At 38.2% G+C, this 21,663-nt stretch overlaps 2 protein-coding genes across 8 annotated transcripts in view; one reads left to right on the top strand and one right to left on the bottom strand.

Moving 5' to 3' along the window:
• Positions 1-14,395, bottom strand: part of LOC112822477 (uncharacterized) — a 35,447-nt gene extending 21,052 nt beyond the window's left edge. For 3 of the 6 annotated variants that reach the window (XR_012378962.1, XR_012378961.1, XM_073895092.1), the window contains exons 1-2: positions 14,166-14,387; positions 13,890-13,987 (exon numbers count right to left, since the gene is read on the bottom strand). Coding sequence is in view for 4 of the 6 variants with exons in the window: in XM_073895092.1 (XP_073751193.1) it covers positions 13,890-13,986 (97 nt within the window). In the remaining 2 variants the exon portion in view is untranslated. Of the gene's footprint in view, positions 1-13,889; positions 13,988-14,152 lie in introns of all 6 variants that reach the window. The other 3 variants (XM_025870173.2, XM_025870172.2, XM_073895093.1) reach the window with 3 other exon arrangements.
• Positions 14,396-14,441: 46 nt separating this feature from the next.
• Positions 14,442-21,663, top strand: part of LOC112822475 (signal recognition particle subunit SRP54) — a 65,712-nt gene continuing 58,490 nt past the window's right edge. The window contains exon 1 of one of the 2 annotated variants that reach the window (XM_073895085.1): positions 14,442-14,693. The gene's annotated coding sequence lies outside the window, so the exon portion shown is untranslated. The remainder of the gene's footprint in view (positions 14,694-21,663) is intronic. The other variant, XM_025870169.2, reaches the window with a different exon arrangement.

The following is a 21,663-nucleotide window of genomic DNA, read 5'->3' on the forward strand; positions in this document are numbered from 1 at the left end:
ATTCTTTTTTATTTTTTTATTATTTTTTAAAGATTTTATTTATTTATTTGAGAGAGAGAATGAGAGAGAGAGCACATGAGAGGGGGGAGGGTCAGAGGGAGAAACAGACTCCTCGCTAAGCAGGGAGCCCGATGCGGAACTCGATCCCAGGACTCCAGGAACATGACCTGAGCTGAAGGCAGTCGCTTAACCAACTGAGCCACCCAGGCGCCCCTCACGATTTCACTCTTAAATGAAAAATAATTCTTGCGTTGGTGTAGAATGCTATTTTCATGTCACTAATAACAATTAAAAGTTACAAAGCAGGCCGACAGCAGCACAAGGAAATAAACGGAGGTCTTCTGCTTCTACATAAAGGTACTCTTCTTTTCAGCTATACCACTCTGTGCCCTATATCCAAAGGATCTTCCTCTGCATAGCTTCTCATTGAGCAATAGTAGTGAATACAAAGATCTGGCTCTCTGAACTCATGTGAGAAGGCCTTTGAGGCCTTTTTTTTCCCTTGCCTATTTAGCATAATTTTTTTTTTTAAGATTTATTTATTTGACAGAGAGAGACACAGCGAGAGAGGGAACACAAGCAGGGGGAGCTGGACAGGGAGAAGCAGGCTTCCCGCTGAGCAGGGAGCCCGATGCAGGACCCTGGGATCATGACCTGAGCCGAAGGCAGACGCTTAACGACTGAGACACCTAGGCGCCCCGATTTAGCATAATGTTCTAAGTTGTTGCTTCAAATTATTTCTAGAAGGAGGTAGAATATAAATTATAGAGAAACAAAAATACTATTAAAATTCATTCCAAATTGTTTTAGGTAGAACTTAAATAGCATCTGTGAATACGTTTTTCAAAAAATTGGCCTTTTTAATTGTATTTGTAAAATCTAATTGAATTTTCTCAAGGTGCTAATTAAACATTTATTAAATAATCTCTACACCCAACATGGGGCTCAAACTCACGACCCCGAGATCAAGAGATGCATGCTCCTCCAACTGAGCCAGCCAGGCGCCCCTCAAGGTGCTAATTAATACCTAACATGTACTTAGCTTTCCTTCCCTCCATAGATAGATAGAACACTGTCTGGGAGCCTCTATGACTCACATTTAATTCTAATAATATCACTCCCACGAGTGATCCTTAGCAGGTTTTTCAATTTGTAAATGGTATAACTAGAGAAGCCAATAAAAATCTCATTATGTTAAAGTAAGATATTTCCTATCCCAACTTCTTTGGACTTAATTCTGTAACATAAATAGCCACGTTAATAAAACACAGTTTTCATGTAGGTCTGCCTTATAAAACGTCTTCCAGTGAGAAGGGAACTTAGAGTATGACTGATTACCAAATGGCCCCTCCATCTACTCATCTCTGATACATATATATATGATAGTTTAGTCTTTGCTCGAACACATTCAGGCCAGCCTTTCTTCCTCATGCAGAGCCAGAATCTGCCCCTCCATAACATTAACTCATTTTTCCAGTTTCAGCCCGAGAGGAATCATCACATTTAATGCTATACAACATTTACTGAATGAACCCTTCAGGCATGGTAGACTTGGTGCAGTGCTTTTCACAGGACATTTAATCCTAAAACTCCTATAGGTGGTACTATGATCATTTCTCCATTGTAACAACAGCAACAAAAAATCTGAGGTCGGAGGTTAAGTTACTTGCCTCGGGTCATATTGGCCAGAAAATGGTAGAGCAGGGTTTGAATTCAGGCCTTAGTCTGAACTTTTTTTTTTTTTTAAAGGTTTTATTTTTAAGTAAGACCCCATGTGGGGCTTGAACTCATAACCTCGAGAGCAGGAGTCGCATGCATGCTCCTCCGACTGAGCCAGCCAGGCGCCCCCTTAGTCTGAACTCTTAATTACCACACCATACAGCCTCTCCAAAGTGGCAAAGTAGGTAGCTGGCTAGTAACAGTCCTCCTGTCACTACTGAAGTTTTCTCTTCTCCCCACCTCTGACCACAATTCTCCTCCATAGGATGCCACAGCTGTATCCCTTGCCATCTGCTTGCTGTCTTCTGGACTTGTTCAACAGAACCCTTTAAATGTGGCTCCATAAGCAACACTAGCAATCAAGTTCTCTAATCCATGACTACCTTAATTTTATTCTCTTCTCCTATCACTTTGTAGCATCTAGGGCCCTGAGCACCACTGCTCTGGGTGATTAATAGATTTGGAAGGGGGGAGGGTAGCAGTGGAGGCCTTGAGTGCCTTGTAAAGATTGAGGAAGCTGGGACAATGACAGATAGGAATGGCTGCAAATTCTGAACCATCACAATAGATTTCCAGCTGTCCGAAATAGTTTTATTTGAGAGTCAATATCCCAATTAATGTGAGCATCACCATCAAGATGAGAGACACTAAGAAATTGTATGTTAAATTCAGTCATTCAGAAAAGGTAGTATTAAATGAAGACTGCATTTATTTTACCTCAATACCAAGGATGTCAGGTGAAAATGAGAATTGGCACCTCTTAACCCTGGACAACAAACTCTGATTCAACCACCCACATGCAAGGGTAAAAGGAGATTTCTTCAGTTATAGCAACGATTCTTCACCATGGCTCTAGGCAGAGGATCCTCTGCATATGGGATTTATGTGGTCCATAAAGGGCCTAAAGTTGTATGCTTGGTTGTATACATAAATATGTATGCTTTTCTAGGAAGAAAGTTCTTAAGAGATCTTCAATAATTATAGCTAATATCACTGAGCACTATATGTAAAGCACTGTGGAAATTTTTAGTGCAAGAAGGCTAAAATTAGCTTTATTATCTGTAGTGGTTGGCAAATAACTTCTGAAAAGAGCAGCAAAACATTTTTACCCTAATAATGGCTGTACAGGTCAAAAAAGCATGATATGATATGATATTAATGAAGTATGTAAAACTGGAATTCACTTAACATTATATTTACTCTGATATTAAAGTTAAATTCCTTAAAACACTATTTCCAAAGGCTGTGCAATATTCTACCATTGTGCATTTATTTAACCATTTGCTTCTCCTAATACATTTTTTTTTTTTTAAAGATTTTATTTATTTGACAGAGAGAGACACAGCGAGAGAGGGAACACAAGCAGGCGGAGTGGGAGAGGGAGAAGCAGGCGGGGCTCAATCCCAGGACCCTGGGATCATGACCTGAGCCGAAGGCAGATGCTTAACGACTGACTGAGCCACCCAGGTGCCCCCTCCTAATACACATTTAGATATACTTATAATTGTGAAAAATTAAGGATACTGCAACTGACATTTTGGCATCCATCGTCTCTTTGCATTTCTGATTATTTCCTTATCATTAATGCTTAAAAGTAGAAGTACTTAAACATTTTAAAGACTCTTGCTACATATTGTCAAACTTCTTTCCTCAAAGATTATACACATTTACTTTAAGAGAAAAGAATATGGATCTCATTAAACTCTTGCAGCATTAAATATTACCATAAAATCAAACTTTGTTGTTTTAATTTGCATTTCTTTAATTACTGGTGAGGCTGACATCTTTTAACATGTGAAATAGCTATTTCAGAATGTGTGGTAACAGTATTAGGCTTGGAAAAAGATTAAAGAAAGGTGTTAATCAGTTGCCTGACAGTAAAGTTCTTCTCAAAATTACACATGTAGGTGGGAAGGGTATGGAGGAAGAAAAGCTTCTCTAAAGGGCAAAATTAATTCTTTCCAAATTTCCTGGTTATTTTTAAAGAAATAGTGAGGAAACAGAAATTACCAAACCTGACGGCCTATGAATCAAACCTCACTTTTTTATATCCAGTCAGGTATCAAGTCCTACCCCTTTCGCTTGTAAATCCTACTTCCTCTTTATTCCCACTTCAACCACCTCATAGCCACAGTCAGGATCTCACACTTGGATACCATGACAAACTCACAACTAGCTCCTTGATACTGGTTTTCCTCCACTATAAAATACCTTGTACATCTATTTCAAACTAATCTCACTTAAATCTTTTTTTTTTTTTTTTTTAGGATTTTATTTTCAAGTAATCTCCACACCAACATGGGGCTCGAACTTACAACCCCGAGATCAAGAGTCACATGCTCCACCAACTGCACCAGCCAGGTGCCCCAAACCTCACTTTCATGTCACTTGTTTCCCTTACAAGTTTTGGATATTTTTCTACTTTTCAATCTAGCAAATCTCACTTTAGATATTTAAGGCCCTCTATATCAGCAGTGCCTACCCATCCTATTTTCTATTCTCATTACCTCCTGACATAATTTCTCCTCAAGACAGGCAAATCTTCCCAGTTGTTTTCCATAGTCCTTCCTGTTCATACTGTTCCCTTCAACTGCATGATCTTGCCTTTTGCTTTAAGGGCCTGTCCAAATGATTTTGTCTCCATGAGGTCTTAGGCTCGACCTCTAGCTTTAACTCACCCATATCCTTACCTCTAATGACTTATAGTGCATAATTAAACACAGGGTTATATATTACCTATTATTCATTCATATCAAGTCCCTATTCAAATTTTAAAAATTTATTGAGGGGACTTCTGGTCCCAGACAAGATGGCAACTTTCCTCACTTTCCCCTGTTCCTCCCCTCTGACTACAACTAAATACCCTGGGAAGTAATTCAACAGGCAATTATGAAGACTCTGAAAGCTAGAAAGAAAAGGTAAACTGTCTAGGAGTCTTAGGACTTAAGAAAGGTCACAGCATTGAGTTCCCTGGGTTTTCTTTTTATCTTCCATGTAGCTTAGACTGGGCACCAGAGAGACCTGCATCCCAGAACCACTAACAGGCACAGGGGGAAAAAAAAAGAATTAAGAAAAGCTTGCTGTCTCTTGCCAAAGAATGGTAAAGGGGGAAGAACAATGGGAGACCTACTGAGGAAACCTAAGCCCCCCTCCACACCTGGGGTGGTAGCAGACTATCCAGTCTCCGGGCCCTCTACCCAAGGGCATAAATAGATCCAGGTCTGGCATCTCCTAGCCATCTGCCCAGTGGAGGAGAACAAAACAGACCCAAGTTGCTTGTTCTCCTACCCCTACTAGTGGAAGGCAGCTCAGCAAGACTGGGTAGCCCAGAGTCTTTCCCCATGCAGGTGACACCAGCATAGATTCAACAAGAACTGCAGCAAGGGCAAAGAACAAAGCAGAGTTAACAGCACTTCAAGGACACTGAAAACTAAATTGTTATTAGGCCAAGAACTGGTGCAACCACTCTGGAAAACAGTATGGAGGTTCCTCAAACAGTTGAAATTAGAGCTACCGTTCGATCCAGCAATTGCACTACTGGGTATTTACCACAAAGATACAAATGTAGGGACCCAAAGGGGTACGTGTACCCCAATGTTTATAGCAGCAATGTCCACAATAGCCAAACTGTGGAAAGAGCCAAGATGCCCATCGACAGATGAATGGATAAAGAAGATGTGGTATATATACACAATGGAATATTATGCAGCCATCAAAAGGAATGAGATCTTGCCATTTGCAACGACGTGGATGGAACTGGAGGGTGTTATGCTTAGTGAAATAAGTCAATCAGAGAAAGACATGTATCACATGACCTCACTGATATGAGGAATTCTTAATCTCAGGAAACAAACTGAGTGTTACTGGAGTGGTTGGGGGTGGGAGGGATGTGGTGGCTGGGTGATAGACATTGGGGAGGGTATGTGCTACGGTGAGCGCTGTGAATTGTGCAAGACTGTTGAATCACAGATCTGTACTTCTGAAACAAATAACGCAACATATTTTAAGAAAAAAGGAAAAGAAGAAGATAACAGGAGAGGAAGAAAAGGGGAGTATGTCAGAGGGGGAGACGAACCATGAGAGATGATGGACTCTGAAAAACAAACTGAGGGTTCTAGAGGGGAGGGGGTAGGGGGATGGGTTAGCCTGGTGATGGGTATTGAGGAGGGCACGTTCTGCATGGAGCACTGGGTGTTATGAACAAACAATGAATCATGGAACACTGCACCAAAAACTAATGATGTAATATATGGTGATTAACATAACAATAAAAAAATAAAAAAAAAAGAACCAATAGGTTAAAACTAAGCATGGCAATTGCCTATTAAGATAGAAAATTTGAATAGTAACAAGAGTCTTAGCATAATATCCAAAATACCTGGGATACAATCAAAATTATCCTAGCATAATATCCAAAAATATCCAGGATACAATGGAAAAATCGATTATCATACAAAGAACAGGAAAATAATCGTTTGATTCATAATTTGAATCTGACAATCTCTGGATTATATATCCAATATCCAAATGAATCAGAATTTGGATTATCAGAGAAGGATTTTAAGCAGCCATCACAAAAATGCTTCAATAAGCAATTATGAATTTTCTTTCAACAAGTGAAAAAAATAGAAAAATCTCAGCAAAGAAATGGAAGTTATAAATAAAGAATTAAATACAAATTACAAAACTGAAAAACACAATAATCAAAATAAAAAAAACTTGCTGGGTGGGCTTAATAGTAGAGATGACAAGACAGAACCACCGAACTTGAGGACAGACATAAAATTTACTCCATCTGAACAACAGAGAGAAAATAGACTGAATAAAAGAAGAGAGCCTCAGAGATCTATGGGTTGACAACAAAAGATCTAATATTAGTATCACAGTTGCAGAAGTGGGAAAAAGAGTGTGGGTCTGAAAAGCATTTAAAGAAATATAGCTAACCCCCCCAAATTTGGCTTTTAAGAAGCTGAGAAACTCCAAATAGAATAGACCCAAAGAAATCCACACAAGGACATGTCATAATTAAACTCCTGAAAATAAAAGACAAAGAACAAATCTTAAAATCAGAGAAAAGATTAATTCTCTGTAGGCAAATACCCATTTGAACAACAGTGAATTATTCATCTGACCCATGGGAGCCAGAAGGAGGTACATTTTTCAAGTTCTGGGGAAAAAAAAAGGACTGTAAGCTATGGATTTTATTTTATTTTATTTTTTAAGATTTTATTTATTTATTTGGCAGAGAGAGACAGCGAGAGGGAACACAAGCAGCGGGAGTGGGAGAGGGAGAAGCAGGCTTCCCGCGGAGCAGGGAGCCTGATGTGGGGCTCGATCCCAGGACCCTGGGGTCGTGACCCGAGCTGAAGGCAGGCGCTTAACGACTGAGCCACCCAGGTGCCCCAGCTGTGGATTTTATATCTTATAAAATTGTCCTTCAGAAATGAAGGGGAAATAAAGATATCCTCAGATGAGGAAAAACTAAGAGAATTTGTTGCCAGCAGATCTACCCTTAAAGAATGGCTATAGAAGTTCTCCAACAGAAAAGAAACAGCAGAAGGTTTGGAACTTCAGAAAGGAAAGAACAGGGTGGGTAAAAACAGAGTAAGTATGAGAGACTATCTTTCTTGTCATTAGTTTCTTAAAACATATTTGATGGTTTAATCAAAATTTATGAAATCATCTGATATAAAACAATTGTATTTAAAAAGTGGGGGAGGGTAAAGGGATCTAAATGGAAGTAAGATTTCAATACTTCACTCAAGGGATAATAAAACCCTTGTACCAGTAGATGGTGATGAGTTGCATATGTATGTAACTACAAAGAAAAGAACAATCAAAAATATACAGAGATATACTCAGAAAAACAGAATTCTAAAACTGTCCTAGTAATCTATAGGAAGGCAAGCAGAGATAAACAGGTTAAGAAACAGAAGGAACAAGCAGAAAACAAACAATAAGATGCCAGACTTAAGTTCTAATATAGCAATAATTACTTTCAATGTAAATGCACTAAATACATCAGTTAAAAGACAGAGATTGGCAAAGTAGATTTAAAAACACAACCCAACTATATGTTGTCAATAGAAACTCACTTCAAACACAATGATATAGGAAGAATGAATTTTTGTAAAAGGATGGAAAAAATATATTGTGCCAACATTAGTTAAAAAATGGGAGTGGCTATATTAATATAAGAGAACTAGACTTTAAAGCAAAGAAAATTATTAGGGACAAAAAGGAACACTACTTAATTATTAAAGGATCAATCCACCAAAAAGATATAGTTATCCTAAATGTGCATACATTAAACAAGAGCTTCAAAATACATGAAACAAAAACTGATAGATCTGAAGGGAGAAAGAGGCAAATCCACAATTATAACTGGGGACTTCACTGCCCCACTCTTAGCAACTGATAAGACTACTAGGCAGAAAATCAGCAAAGATATAGAACTGAAAAATATAATCGACCAACAAGTTCTAACAGATATTTACAAAACACTCCACTAAACAAAGTAGAATACACAGTTTTTTTTCCAAGTACCCATCGAACATTCACCAGGATAAACCATATCCTGGGTCATAAAACAAATACTAAAAATTTTAAATGAATTGAATTCATGCAGAATATCTTTTCTGACCATAATGGAATTAAATTGGAAGTCTCCAAACACTTGGAAGTTAAAGAAAGTACTTTTAAATAATAATAGTTACAGTAATCAAGACAGTGTGGTATTGGTCAGGGAGAGAGACATAAATCAACAGAATAAAATAGAGGGCTCAGAAATGGATCCACATAAAAATGCCCAACTGATTTTAATAGCCTTTTCAACAAATGGTGCTGGAGGAAATGGACATCTATAGGGGAAAAAATGAACTTCAACCTAAACTTCACACCTTACACAAAAATTAACCTGGACCAAAGAATTAAATGCAAAAGACAAAACCACAGTTCTTTTAGAAAAAAAGACAACACAGAACTTGACACTAATATAGTGTCGTAAATTTTTAAAGAGAAAAAATAAAAAAATCTTTGGGAGCTAGAGCTAAACAAAGTTCTTAAAGTTGACATCAAAAAAGGAAAAGTGGATACCTTGGACCTCATCAATATTAAAAACTTTTCCTTTTAAAAACTCTGTTAAGAGGATGAACAAATTACAGACTGGGAGAAAATATTTGCAAACCACATATACGACAAAAGGCTTATATCTAAAATACATAAAAAACACTCAAAATGACAGTATACAAAAAATACAATTAAAAATGGGCAAGAGACATGAACAGACATTTCATCAAAAGATAATATTTAAATGGCAAATAAACACATAAACAATAATCGTTCAACATCATGAGGGAAATGGAAATTAAAACCCAATGATATATCACTACACAATTAACAGAATGGCTAAAATAAAAATAGTGATAATACCAAATGCAAGTGAGGATGCAAAGAAATTGGATTACCTCTTATATTGTTTGTATAAATGCAAAATGCTACAGACACTCTGGAAAACAGTTTGGCATTTCCATAAAACTAAAAATGCACTTACCATATGACCCAGCAATTTGTGAATATTATCACAAAGAAATGAGAACTTAGGTTAACACAAAAATCTGTACATGAATGCTCAAGCAATGTCATTTGTAAGAAAGGCTTGACTGGACTAGGCATTTCAGATGTCTACTTCACTCACATGTCTAGTGCCTGGACTAGGATGGCAATAACAGTTATAGCCTGGTTGGGCATCTTGCTCTCCATAGGATAGCTGGGAGTTCCTGACAGTTTGATAATCTCAAGGTAGTCAGACTGCATACATGATGGTTAGCTTCTCCCAGACCAAGCATGCCAAGAGACAGAAAGTAGTTTCTTAAGTCCTGGATCTGAAACGGACATGGTGTCACTTCTGTCATATTCTATTGGTCAAAGCTGTCAGCCCACCCAGACTCAAAGGCAGACAATACAGATCAGACCTCTCATGGAATGAGGGTCAAAGAACTTGTGGCCATTTTTCAAAAAACAGCTTTATAGAAATAGAATTCATACACAATAAACTGTACGTATTTAAAGTATATAATTACATAAATATGACGTATACAGACATGAAACTGCCACTTACAATCAAGATGGTAGACATATCTGTCGCCCCTAGATGTTTCCTCCTGCCCATTTGTAATCCTCCTCCTCCCTAACCCCTCTACTCACTCAGCTGCCAGAGACCTATTTTCTGTCACTACAAGTTAGTCTGCATTTTCTGTTTTTAGATAGGTGAAATTATATAATATACAGTCTTTTTAAATATGGTTTCTTTCACTTAGTATAATTTATACATGCTGTTGTGCAAATACTTCTTTCCATTTATTTGCCAAGTAGTATTCCATTATAAAAATAAGTCACAATTTATTTATCTATTCATCTGTTCCTAATTGAAATGCCTCCCTCTTCCTCTTTCTCTTGCCATATCGTACAGGCCAGAAGCTATATCATGATGCTGGGTAGTAGCGATGAGTGCACATCCTTGCTGTTTCTGATCTTAGGGAAAAGAACCCAGTCTTTCACTGTTGAGGTTAGCTGTAGATTTTTCACAGATGCCCTTTATCAGGTTGAGAGTGTTCCCTTCTAGTCTGACGAGAGTTATTATCAGGAAGAGAGGTTGGATGTTGTCAAAAGCTTCTTCTGGTCTATTTAGATAATAACATAGTTTTTCTTTTTACTTAACATGGTGAATTACATTGATTTTATAATGTTCAACAATACATTCTTGGGATAAACTCACTTGTTTATGATATATTATTCTTTTCGTTTATCATGCCCATTTTTAATATACAACAATATATTAAAGTACAAAAGTGCTTTAAAGAAAAGTATTAATTCTTTTTAACAGAAAAATTTTAAGAGATACCAATTAAAAAGAAAAGAGGTACCAATTTGCTTAGTACACCTTTTTAGTTTTTGAAGAAACAATCTATTTCTGTTACCACATGTAATTGATAACTTTCATAGATTCATATGATTTCAATAAAGACTGGAATATCTTTGTTATATTGATACTTCCTCAGTAGTAATGCAATATGGAACTGGGGCAGTATGCTGTCTAACAAATGTAACTAGAAACCGGGCTTGGCTTTTTAGATTTGCAGGAATTTCAAAGAACTTCTAACAGCTCTGCAGCCGCATCTCACAAACATATCCAATTCTGGTCAGTGAAGATATACTTAAAATACAGAATACAGTGAAGCTTCTAAAAGCTTCTAGTCACCTACTGCTACCTTCTTTAAGCATTAAATAATTTTTGATGATTTTGTTAATTTTCTTAAAGCAAACCCTAATTTTCTTTCCTTTGCAACTTGATTCTTAATAGAAACTATTATGGGCTATGGGTTTGACTTCCTCATTTGTATTTGCATATCCAAGAAAAATTCAGAGGCTTCAGAAAAGCATTTGTTAACAGAGAGCTGTTCCAATGTATTTTTTTTTTTTTTTTTTTAATTTTTAAGTAGGCTCCACACCGAGGGTGGAGCCCAATGCAGGGCATAAACCCATGACCCTGAGATCAAGACCTAAGCTGAGATCAAGAGTCAGTGGCTTAACCAACTGAGCCACCCAGGCATCCCCCAATGTATTTTTTTATATGCTGACTGGGGATTCCACTTGTAGTTCTGGTTCTTAGCTCCCTTCACTTAATGGGTTGCAGTCACTCTCCTACACTTTGAAATCTAGATCAAGAGCCCACTTTACTTACATACAGGAAATAGAACAGATGCTCTGCTACAAGATCAGAATCAATCAGCTGAGGTCCTGCTGTATTTTACTCCTTTTAATTTTTTTGGGGGGAGGGGTGGGTATCTTTGTGTGCTTTGCCCCTCAGACTTGGTTCATCCTTCCTATATTAGTGTTCTTTGTTTCCTAGATCTTTGGCCTATGCTGTACCAAGGAAAAATCTCGGCTCCTAATCTTTATTTCTTCTACATCTTCAGTTTATCAGGCATTGACATGTGCTTGGCTCTGCCCTGGTCCAAGCTTCTGGTTCCACCAGCCTGATCCTATATGACCCCAGGTCTTGGCGACATAATCCCACTATTCCTTCAGAGATCAAGAATATTATTCTTCCTTTTGTAGATCTAAAATTATTGTGATTTTACCTGCAATGTTTTTTAGTTTTAATAAACTACAAAACTCAAAACCAAAGTCATACTCAGTGCCTAATATTGTCCCTTGCTATTCCATTAAATGGCAGAAAAATTCAAGGAGAATTTATAATTACTAAAGGTCTAAGAAAACATCAGACAAGTAAGATATTATGCAAGTGACTTAATGCTAGAGATAAAAGATAATTTTTTTCCCTAGAAGGACATTAATTAGGAAAGTAATTGGAAGAATCTTTTGTTCTCTATTTAGAGCCACTTCATAAAAAGGTATACTAAGTTTCAGCTTGAGAAGATGAGAAAGTTCTGGAGATAGATGGTGGTGATGGTTGCACAATGCAAATAAATGTATGTAAAGCCACTGAACTGTACACTTAAAAATAACTTAAAATGGTAAATTTTATGTTATCGGTATTTTACCCCCCAGACGGTATACTAATAAGTTGCTTTTTAAGATTTATGTTAAAACACTCCACTTTAAGCAAAGTGACACCCTCATTTCTTAAAATACTCACGTTAATAAACATTCTCAGAAACTCAGGTTGTTTTCTAAATCATTTAACAAAATGCATGAGCTTCTCTGACTACAGCGTATGCTGGAGAAAGGAGCAGAAAGAGCTTTTTAAAAGAGTAAAAAGGTACTCTAGCCAGTGATAGTGGGTCTTCTTGTTTACAAAATTATCATCCAAAACACGCTTGCAAGTTTTCCTGATTTTGAAAAATGGAGTTCTCAAATGATGCCTCTAAAACTGGAGATTTAGATTACAAATGGTTCCACAAAACTGAAATCTTGAAGGAAAGGGTATTTTAGTAATTGTGCAATTGCCAGAACCAGGCAGTAGGTGGCATTTTTGTAGGCACTCAGGGTTTTTGGAATAAAAGATGTTGTGCTGAGGAATGCAGAAAAAAACCTGGAAATTAGCACGTTTTATAATCAATTGGGATATGATCGATAAAACTGGCAATACAAGGTTTAAATGAAGAGACAGGAGACTCAGCAATTCCTATCCTGAATCTTGTTATGTGTGGATAAGTATGAAGTTAACCTGTCTGGTTTTCTCTACTTTTCCAGGCTAAATTTCACTATTAGTAGTCCAAGTTAATTTCAGTTTGGCATCTTATCTAAAATGATCTCCCCAAATGTGTAATAATACTAATACCCCAACCTACTGATTGACTCTAATATCACAAAGAAAGAGAGTTCTAGGAAGAAGTCAAGTTTGGAAATCATTAGCACACAGGAATATTTCAAGTCATGAGTCTGGATGAAAATAAACATAAGATTCAATGTTGAGAGGTACAGAGGCATAGCCTCGTTTGGCAAAGCTCCCAAACAAGGAATATCCTATTTTCTTGTGCTTCACCAGGCCTCACTTTGCCAAAACAGATCTAACCATTCTTCACCAAGTCTACCTAATCAACATATTTCCTCGATTCTAACTTGTGCTTTTAATTATTAATTTTATTAACAGTTTAAAATCAGAGTCTTTTCCCTATCCCCACACCCTTCTCTCCTTTCCCTCACCCCGGAAAAACTGCTATCAAATTGATGGTCCACTTTACAACTGAGAAAATAAATGCACTAGCTACAGGTGATTTTGCTTGCAGGGTAAAAGCTTCCTGCTCCACTGCCTGAAACTCTTTTGCGAAGTGCTTTTTCAGGTAGTATCTTAACTGGTAGTCACAAGTTTGTGGGAGTAATGGGGGGAGAGAAGAGGGGCAAAATCCCCCTCCCTTTCTTGTCCTTCTGAAAAGGGTTAGGCACAAGGAGCCTCTAGTGGCTTGTGTGAAGTCTGCAGCGCAATCACAAACAACCGAGAGCCAGGTCTTCCTGCACCCAATCTCAAACTGGACTCAAGCTGCTGAAGTTTGAGGTGTGCCCCCGCCAATCTGTCCTATACTCGAGCGGGGACCAGCACAGCGACCCCTAGGAGGCTTTCAGCCTCACCCTGTCTTAAGTCCCAAAGGTCAGCGCCCATAGCATATCCTTGCCCCAACCACTTGCGTCTGGCTCTGGTCGCTTACGGGTTGTTCGCATCCACTCGAGCAGCGCTGGGAGGTCCGCGGGAGTCACCGTACGCAGCAGCTGTAGGATTGCTCGCCGCGCTGAGCGGAATTCCATGCTGAAAGAAAACAGCACAAGGGAAGGTTCGCATTGCGCACGCGCAGGCAGAGACGGGTCTCCACGCCAGATCCGACACCGAGGAACCCACCTCCCCGGGCTGCGAAATCCCTAAGCCCCGCCCCTTTTGGGAGTTCTCAACGCGCGCCTGGGGAGGAATCCCTACTCTCTAATCGCACCTCCATCTCTCACCACTACCCTCTTAGCTGGCAGTGCACAGACTAGCCACTTTTTCTTAAAGTAACTTATCGAGGCCGGAATTCTTTCCTGAGATCACATCCCTAGAGGGCGTCCTATCTTGCCACTTGGCTGTCGCAGTGATCGAGAGATAGAAAACGGAATGTCAAAAAGCCAGTCGAAGCAAAGGAACATCTTAATAAACCTTTGCAGTTAAAGCACTGAAAGAATGCGGCAGGTACCCCGGAAGCGGAAGTGTATCCTTTTCATGAAAGGCTGGACTTCGCTGAGTGGTGACGTTTCCTCATTGGGCGGAAGGTTCGGTGGCAATTGTCGGTCTTCCAGCTGGTGGGAGTTGGCGTCGCGGTGCTGGGCGCTGGAGCCCTAGTTTGTATAGTTTGGGAAGTCGGGCTGTGGGGTCGCACCTGTCTGTCTGATCCCTGCTTTCCTTGGTTTCCTCCCACGGCGCGGGGGCCTCGCGAAAGAATCCCCGGCCCCTTCGGGCCACAGCGGTAGCGGTGCTTTTTGCGGTAAGTATCTTGCTTTTTCCCGCCCCCGACCACGGACTGGCAGCTAGGGGCAGCCTCAGCTCTGCTTGGGGGCCAGAGACTCCGAAGGGAGTCGGCTTCCCTGGCCACCGGCTTCTCGTCACCGAGACTGAGGTGCACTGGCCCTTTTTCATCTCGTGTGCCCCATCAGAAGTTTTATTAAAAGATGCACTGTGACCCTTTTAAGTTGTTTTCAGATTTACCCTAGCCAAATAAGGTGTAGGCAATTACAGGCCCAACTCTGCTTTGGTCTCCCGATCAAGAATTTAGATGTGTCTACTTCTCCGAAAACCCTTTGGTCTGTACCAGATTTTACTTTTCCGTGTTCGTTGTGCTTAACACATTGTCCTGCGTATAGTAGGCGTTCAATAAATGAATAAGAGATATCAGTTCAATGCCAATGATGAATTCGGATATACTGATGGCTCTCTCTGTACATTTGCCACTGTTGACCATTTCTAAAAACTCTTTCCCCTGTTGGCTTCCTTGATGCTATTCTCACCAAGTTCTTTCATATGCTTAATTCAACAGAATATTTACTTATTCCTATCTGTAGGGATACAGAAGTGAATGACACAAACCCTGTCATTGGGGAGCTAACAGTACAGTGAGAGAGAGGCACATAAGTGCACGTTAAAGCAAGATGCATAATGAGAAACTCTAGGAAGGTATAAAGAGCTATGAGAGCTCTGGGAATGCAGATGAGAGAACTCCTTGGAAGATCTGTAACCCTGAGCAAGTTGCTATTCCAGTCCAGCCTCAGTTTTCTCATCTATCTAATAAGCTTATTATGGGGATGAAAGATTAGATGACCTGTTTCATGCAATGCCTAGAATATAGCAGTGTTGGTGCCAAAGGGGAGAGGAATTATTTCCCTCAAAACTCTTTCTCTTAGTGTTTTCATGTGGTCAGTTAATATTTTCTAATTTGATAAAAGCGTCTTCAGGCCCTCTTTCAAACAGTTTATTCCTCTAACTCCACCTAACTGGAAATTCTGGACCCGCCACTGGAATTTAGTGAGATAAATGGTAGCTTTTTTTTTTTTTTTAATTTATTTTCTTCTGTATGCCTTTGGAGAGGGAAAGGAATTGGTAAGGGCTTTTATCCATTTTAATTATTCTGTTTTAGTTGACTCCTTTTGTTGGCTCTTCGCCATCCCATGGTCTTTCACAGGCTGTCCTTGAGAATTCTCATCTACATCCTTGGCTTCCATGGCATTATCTTTGTACGCTAACCATTTCCAAACTTCTCTAATTTCTCTTTTTTCCCCTGTAACTTCTGTCTCATGAATGATAGAGTTCTTTAGTTTCAATAGGTCCCAAACCAAATTTACTACCTACGCTTCCCTTTTTTCCACTTTTTTCATTATTATGTATATCATGCATAGGAGTTTTGACTCCTTGTTTCTACCTGAATTTTGTGATATTTGTATGCTCAATTTTAAAAACAATAATAAAACAAACCCCTATGTACTCAGTATCCAACTTTAGTAGGACATTACAAAGTATTATAGTGGATGTACTCAAAATCCCACTTTAGTAGAACATGACAAATACAACATTACAAAACCTTAAAGCCTCTTGAACCTTTTCTCTGGTTACTCTTTAGCTTTCAAACCAGCATCTCTTTTTTGTCTTCCCTTCATTGGTTAATGGTATCCCTGGCCATCTGGTTACTGTTTGAGACCGTGGAGTCACTTTTGCCTTTTGTTTCTCCTTCATTTCCCACAGCTATTTGGTGATTAGGTCCTGTAGCTTCTGCTTGGGCTTGACTTGATCCATTCTGCTTTCTGCTTCCCTGGGGCAAGCCAACATGCCTCCACCAGACTTTTGGAGTATGATTACTATGATTAGTACTGTTGTCTCCTTGCTCTCAAGTTTTTCACCCTTCAGTGTATTTGCTACATTGACTCTAATTTTTAAATCATGGAACTGATTTTTCTTTCCCTTGTTTCCTTTGAGGAGTATTGTTTCATATAGTGATTTTTAAGCCTGGTTGCACTTCAGTATAGCCAGTGAAGTTTTTCAAAATATAGATGCCTTGTTTCACTCTCCTAATCAAGAAGTTAGATGAGGCCAGCCACTTCCCCCAAAACCTTTTCATGGTACGATCCTTGCAGATTCTGATTGAGTATTTAATTTTCAGTGGATAGGTGATAGGTACAGGTAGCTGAAATAACAAAAATAGTATATACTTCTTATTCCTCCTCGTCTATGCTTTCATCCTATGGTCTTTTCAACTTCAGGACAGACTATTGCTGAGGAATTCTTTTGACTTTGTTTTAATCTTGGTAACAGTTTACATTAAGATTCTTGTTATGATCGACCTGATAGCCAATAAAGCATCTTAAATGATTCTCATTGTTTTTGAGTTATTACCCCTTGTTGCTAATTGAATTGTTGGTATACCTTTTCTGCTATCAAACTATGAAATGTTGCATTGTTTTTTTAATATTAAAAGGAGTTTTAAAATTTGGAAACAGATTATTTTAATGAAGAGAGAATTTCCTGATACTTCTTGCATAGTTAAATAAAACCTTTGGTGCAGAATTAAAGCAGTTAAGTCAGTGGTGGTATGATGTATAATTGATCTTTTGAAGTCAACAGAGGAGTCTTGTCTGTGTTAAATTGATGTAATTTATTGATTTGGAGTTAGCACTTTTCTCATGCTGGGATGACTCCTGGAACACATGGTAGATATTGAATGAATGAATAACTAAATGAATTCAAGTGGCAATTCCATCTCAATCCCCAGTATAATATCACTGTATTTCTCACAAGGAGCACTTTGAAAAATAATTTTCCCTTTGATTTAAAAAATAATAGTCTTAGTCATTACCAAAAATTTGGAAATTACAAAAAGATGTAAATTAAAAAAATAAAGATGACTAGTTGTTCATCATCCAGAAATGACAAATGTTATTATTTTCTAACAGTTTTACTGAAATAATATTCACACGTCACACAGTTCACCTAAAATGTACAATTCAGTAGTTTTTAGTGTATTTACAGAGTTGTGCAAGCATCACCACAATCAATTTTAGAACATTTTTATCACTCCATGAAAAAACTCCGTGCTCATTAATAGTCACTCCTCATTTTCCCCCAACTTCTGAGCCCTAAGCAACTATTAATCCACTTTCTGTCTCTATAGATTTACTTCTGGACATTTCATATAAATGGAATCACAGAGTATGTGGCTCTTTTGTCACTGGTTTCTTTCATGTAACAATGTTTTCAGTATTCATCCATGTTGTAGCATGTATCAGTGCTTCATTCCTTTTTATTATCAAATATTCCATTTTATGGATATTTGTGGATGTGTGCGTCTTACTTTCTCTTGGAGGTACCTCGGAATGGAATTGATGGGTCATATACAGTAACTCTATGTTTAACATTTTGAGGAATTGCCAAATTATTTCCAAAGGGCTATACCATTTATATTCTTACCAGCAGTGTGTGAGGGTTCTGATTTCTCCACATTCTTAACAACACTAGTTGTGTCTTTTTGACTATAGCCATTCTAGTGTGTGAGAAGTAGTATCTGGTTGTGCCTTTGCTCTGTATTTCCCTGGAGGCTAATGTTATTTTTTGATATTTGTTTATAGACAAAACTGGATTATACAATATATGCAGCTATGTATTCTGCCTTTGCATTTAAGCATGTTTTTAGCATTAGCAAGAGTGTTTACAAAATAATTTCCCTCATACTGCTTCCTTTTTCACTCCCCCAAACCGTAATCCTTGTGAAAACTTGCCTAAATTATATGCAAAGAAAAGAAAATCTATAGGAACGTATACCAAATTGTTATTGGTGGTTATCCAGGCGACAAGAGGCTGTAAGATTAGGGGAATTATATTTTCTACCTTTAGTATTTCTGTAGTGTTTGAATTTTTACAATGAACGTGTATCTTCCTGTAATCACAAAAAGTTATTATGAATTATTTCTTTGAAGGACTAAGATTCAGAATGAAAAAGTATTCATAAATTTAAAAGTCATAATTAACATATTGTTATTCAAATAGAATAATTTTAGCAAATAAGATGCGTATAGGCCACTTGGTTATCTGTTACCCTAGAATATGAATACATATACAGAATTTAAATATATATAGATATATTTAGTATTATAGTGAGGAAAGCAAGTATTAGTTTGGGCTATTTGAATAGCTTCTGGAAAGGTATATAATATAGAATTGAATTTTCTAAAGGTATTTACTACTACTAATGTAAAATAATTTAGTTTTTTAGTCTAATATTGATCCAATAAATTAGTTACTGACTAGGGCTTAGAAGAACTTTTTTACAGGGATTTTCATTGTAAAAGGATTTGAAATCTCCAGTCATTAGGATCTATTTATATAATCTCAGACCAGGTAAGGTTCTGGCAGGAATATTTATAATTGTTTATGTAGAGGAAAGTGGCTGTTTGAACACTCCAGCTCCTGTTGAACAGTAGAACTACAGGTACGTGTAACTGGCACTAAAGATTCCTGGGGTTGTTCCTAGGTAATGGGACAGGAACTTAAGTAGGGTTTAAGAAAACTTCCAGTTACACTTCAGATAGCACTATAGGGAGAGCCAGTTGGTATCATTCAAGAAAGCAAGGAAGTTAATATACTAGGCGCTTGCAGACAGTTTTATACTTACTGTCTAATTTAACCCTCACAACATCCCTTCAGGGTCACTACCTTGATAATGGTATTATCTCCATTTTGCAGGTGAGGAAAGTGAGGCTTAGAGAGATTAAGTAATTTACCCAAAGTAACACAGCCAGTATGTAACAGAGCTGGGATTTGAATCCAAGTCTGTCAGACTCCAAAGCCTATGCTCTTTCCAGTACTTCACACTGCAGCGGGTAAATATAATACTTGGCCTTGTGCTTGCCTTATCAGGGAACCCTAGACTTGGGCCTATTTCCATCACCTCACTATCCAACTCCTCTTAGATTCCTGTTAGAACATGTGACTCGGACAAAGCTCAGTCCTTATACATCCGGATTGCAGTGGTCTTTATCAGTTTTTTTCTGGACATTGCAATGATTCTTCCATGAAGAGGAGTGTGCATTTTTGCTTTCAAAATATGATTTCCTCGGCCTGGGTGGCTCAGTTGGTTAAGCTACTGCCTTCGGCTCAGGTCATGATCCTGGAGTCCCGGGATCGAGTCCCGCATCGGGCTCCCTGCTGAGCAGGGAGTCCGCTTCGCCCTCTGACCCTCCCCCCCTCATGCTGTCTCTATCTCATTCTCGCTCTCAAATAAATAAATAAATAAAATATTAAAAAAAAACAAAAACAAAATATGATTTCCTCTCTTGTAATATAGCAACAAAATTTGTCCTGGAGTTTTTCAGCAGGGATATTCAACCCTGTTTTTTAAAGCATCATTCATACTATAGGACCTGAGACTGTGGAAAGTCATTTTGCTTTTTTTTTTTTTTTTTTTTGTAGGGAACACCATTCCCTAACCTGCTTATATCATAAAATTGTTGTGAGGGTGGAATGAGATAATAGATGTTAAACTCTATGAAGTACTATACAGTAATTTACTCTTAAACTTTTCCAACAGCCCCATCTAAGTAGAGATTCCTCTTTTATGAAATTCTAGTATATACTGATTTACTTCTGTAAACCTTTTTAGTTGAACAAGAGAATTTTGAGTGAGTGTGCTTGAATTGTAAATTACTCCAATTTGAGATACAGGGTTAGCTAGTAACATTAAAAAAAGATGTTCTGTATTTTAGTATGCATATTAGATCAAGGTGAAGTTAATTTTTAAGAATCTTATTGGATGGGGTGCTTGGGTGGCTCAGTCTGTTAACCGGCTGCCTTCGGCTCAGGTCATGATCCTAGGGTCCTGGGTTCGAGCCCCACATCGGGCTCCCTGCTCAGCGGGGAGTCTGCTTCTCCCTCTCCCTCTGCCTGCTGCTGTGTCTACTTGTGCTCTCTCTCTGTCTCTGTCAAATAAATAAATAAAATCCTAAAAAAAAGAATCTTGTTGGAAATTCTAAAAAGTTGTCATAAGTAATGGCAAATGGATATTAATTGTACAATATCAATTTCTTAGGTCATTGACTTTTTTTGATTTCATTGGTTTATATTAGAGGTCTTTCTTTTTTTTTTAACTCTTCCAAATTTTTTTATTAACGTATAATGTATTATTTGTTTCAGGGGTACAGGTCTGTGATTCATCAGTCTTACACACAACACACAGCACTCACCACAACACATAACCTCCCCAATGTCCATCACCTAGCCACCCAATTCCCCCAATCCCCTCCCCTCCAGCAACCCTCAGTTTGTTTCCTATAGTTAAGAGTCTCTTATGGTTTGTCTCCCTCTCTGGTTTTGTCTTTTTTCATTTTTTCCTCTCTTCCCCCATGATCCTCTGCCTTGTTTCTTAAATTCTGCATATCAGTGAGATCATATGATAATTGTATTTCTCTGATTGACTTATATCCCTTAGCATAGTCCCTCTAGTTCCATCCACATCATTGCAAATGGCAAGATTTCATTTTTTTGATGGCTACGTAATATTCCATTGAATATATATACCACATCTTCTTTATCCATTCATCTGTCGATGGATATCTGGGCTCTTTCCATAGTTTGGCTATTGTGGACATTGCTGCTATAAGCATTGGGGTGCAGGGACCCCTTCGGATCACTACATTTGTATCTTTGGGGTAAATACCTAGTAGTGCAATTGCTGGGTCATAGAGTAGCTCTGTTTTCAACTTTCTGAGGAACCTCCACACTGTTTTCCAAAGTGGCTGTATATTAGTGGTCTTAAAAGAGATATTTATAAGGTCTTTCATGACTTTGGTTTCCCTAGTCTTGCTTTATTCCTAAAGTCTTTAATACATTCATTCATAAAGTTCATTTTTAATAAGGGTTCAATATATAACTCTGAGGGTACATAAAGCAGTGAGTTCATAGGAGAGAGCAAAAGAGGC

Source organism: Callorhinus ursinus, unplaced genomic scaffold (assembly GCF_003265705.2).
Source record: "Callorhinus ursinus isolate GAN/ISIS: 27379988/994484 unplaced genomic scaffold, GSC_fseal_2.0 scaffold8, whole genome shotgun sequence".
NCBI classification, from domain to species: domain Eukaryota; kingdom Metazoa; phylum Chordata; class Mammalia; order Carnivora; family Otariidae; genus Callorhinus; species Callorhinus ursinus.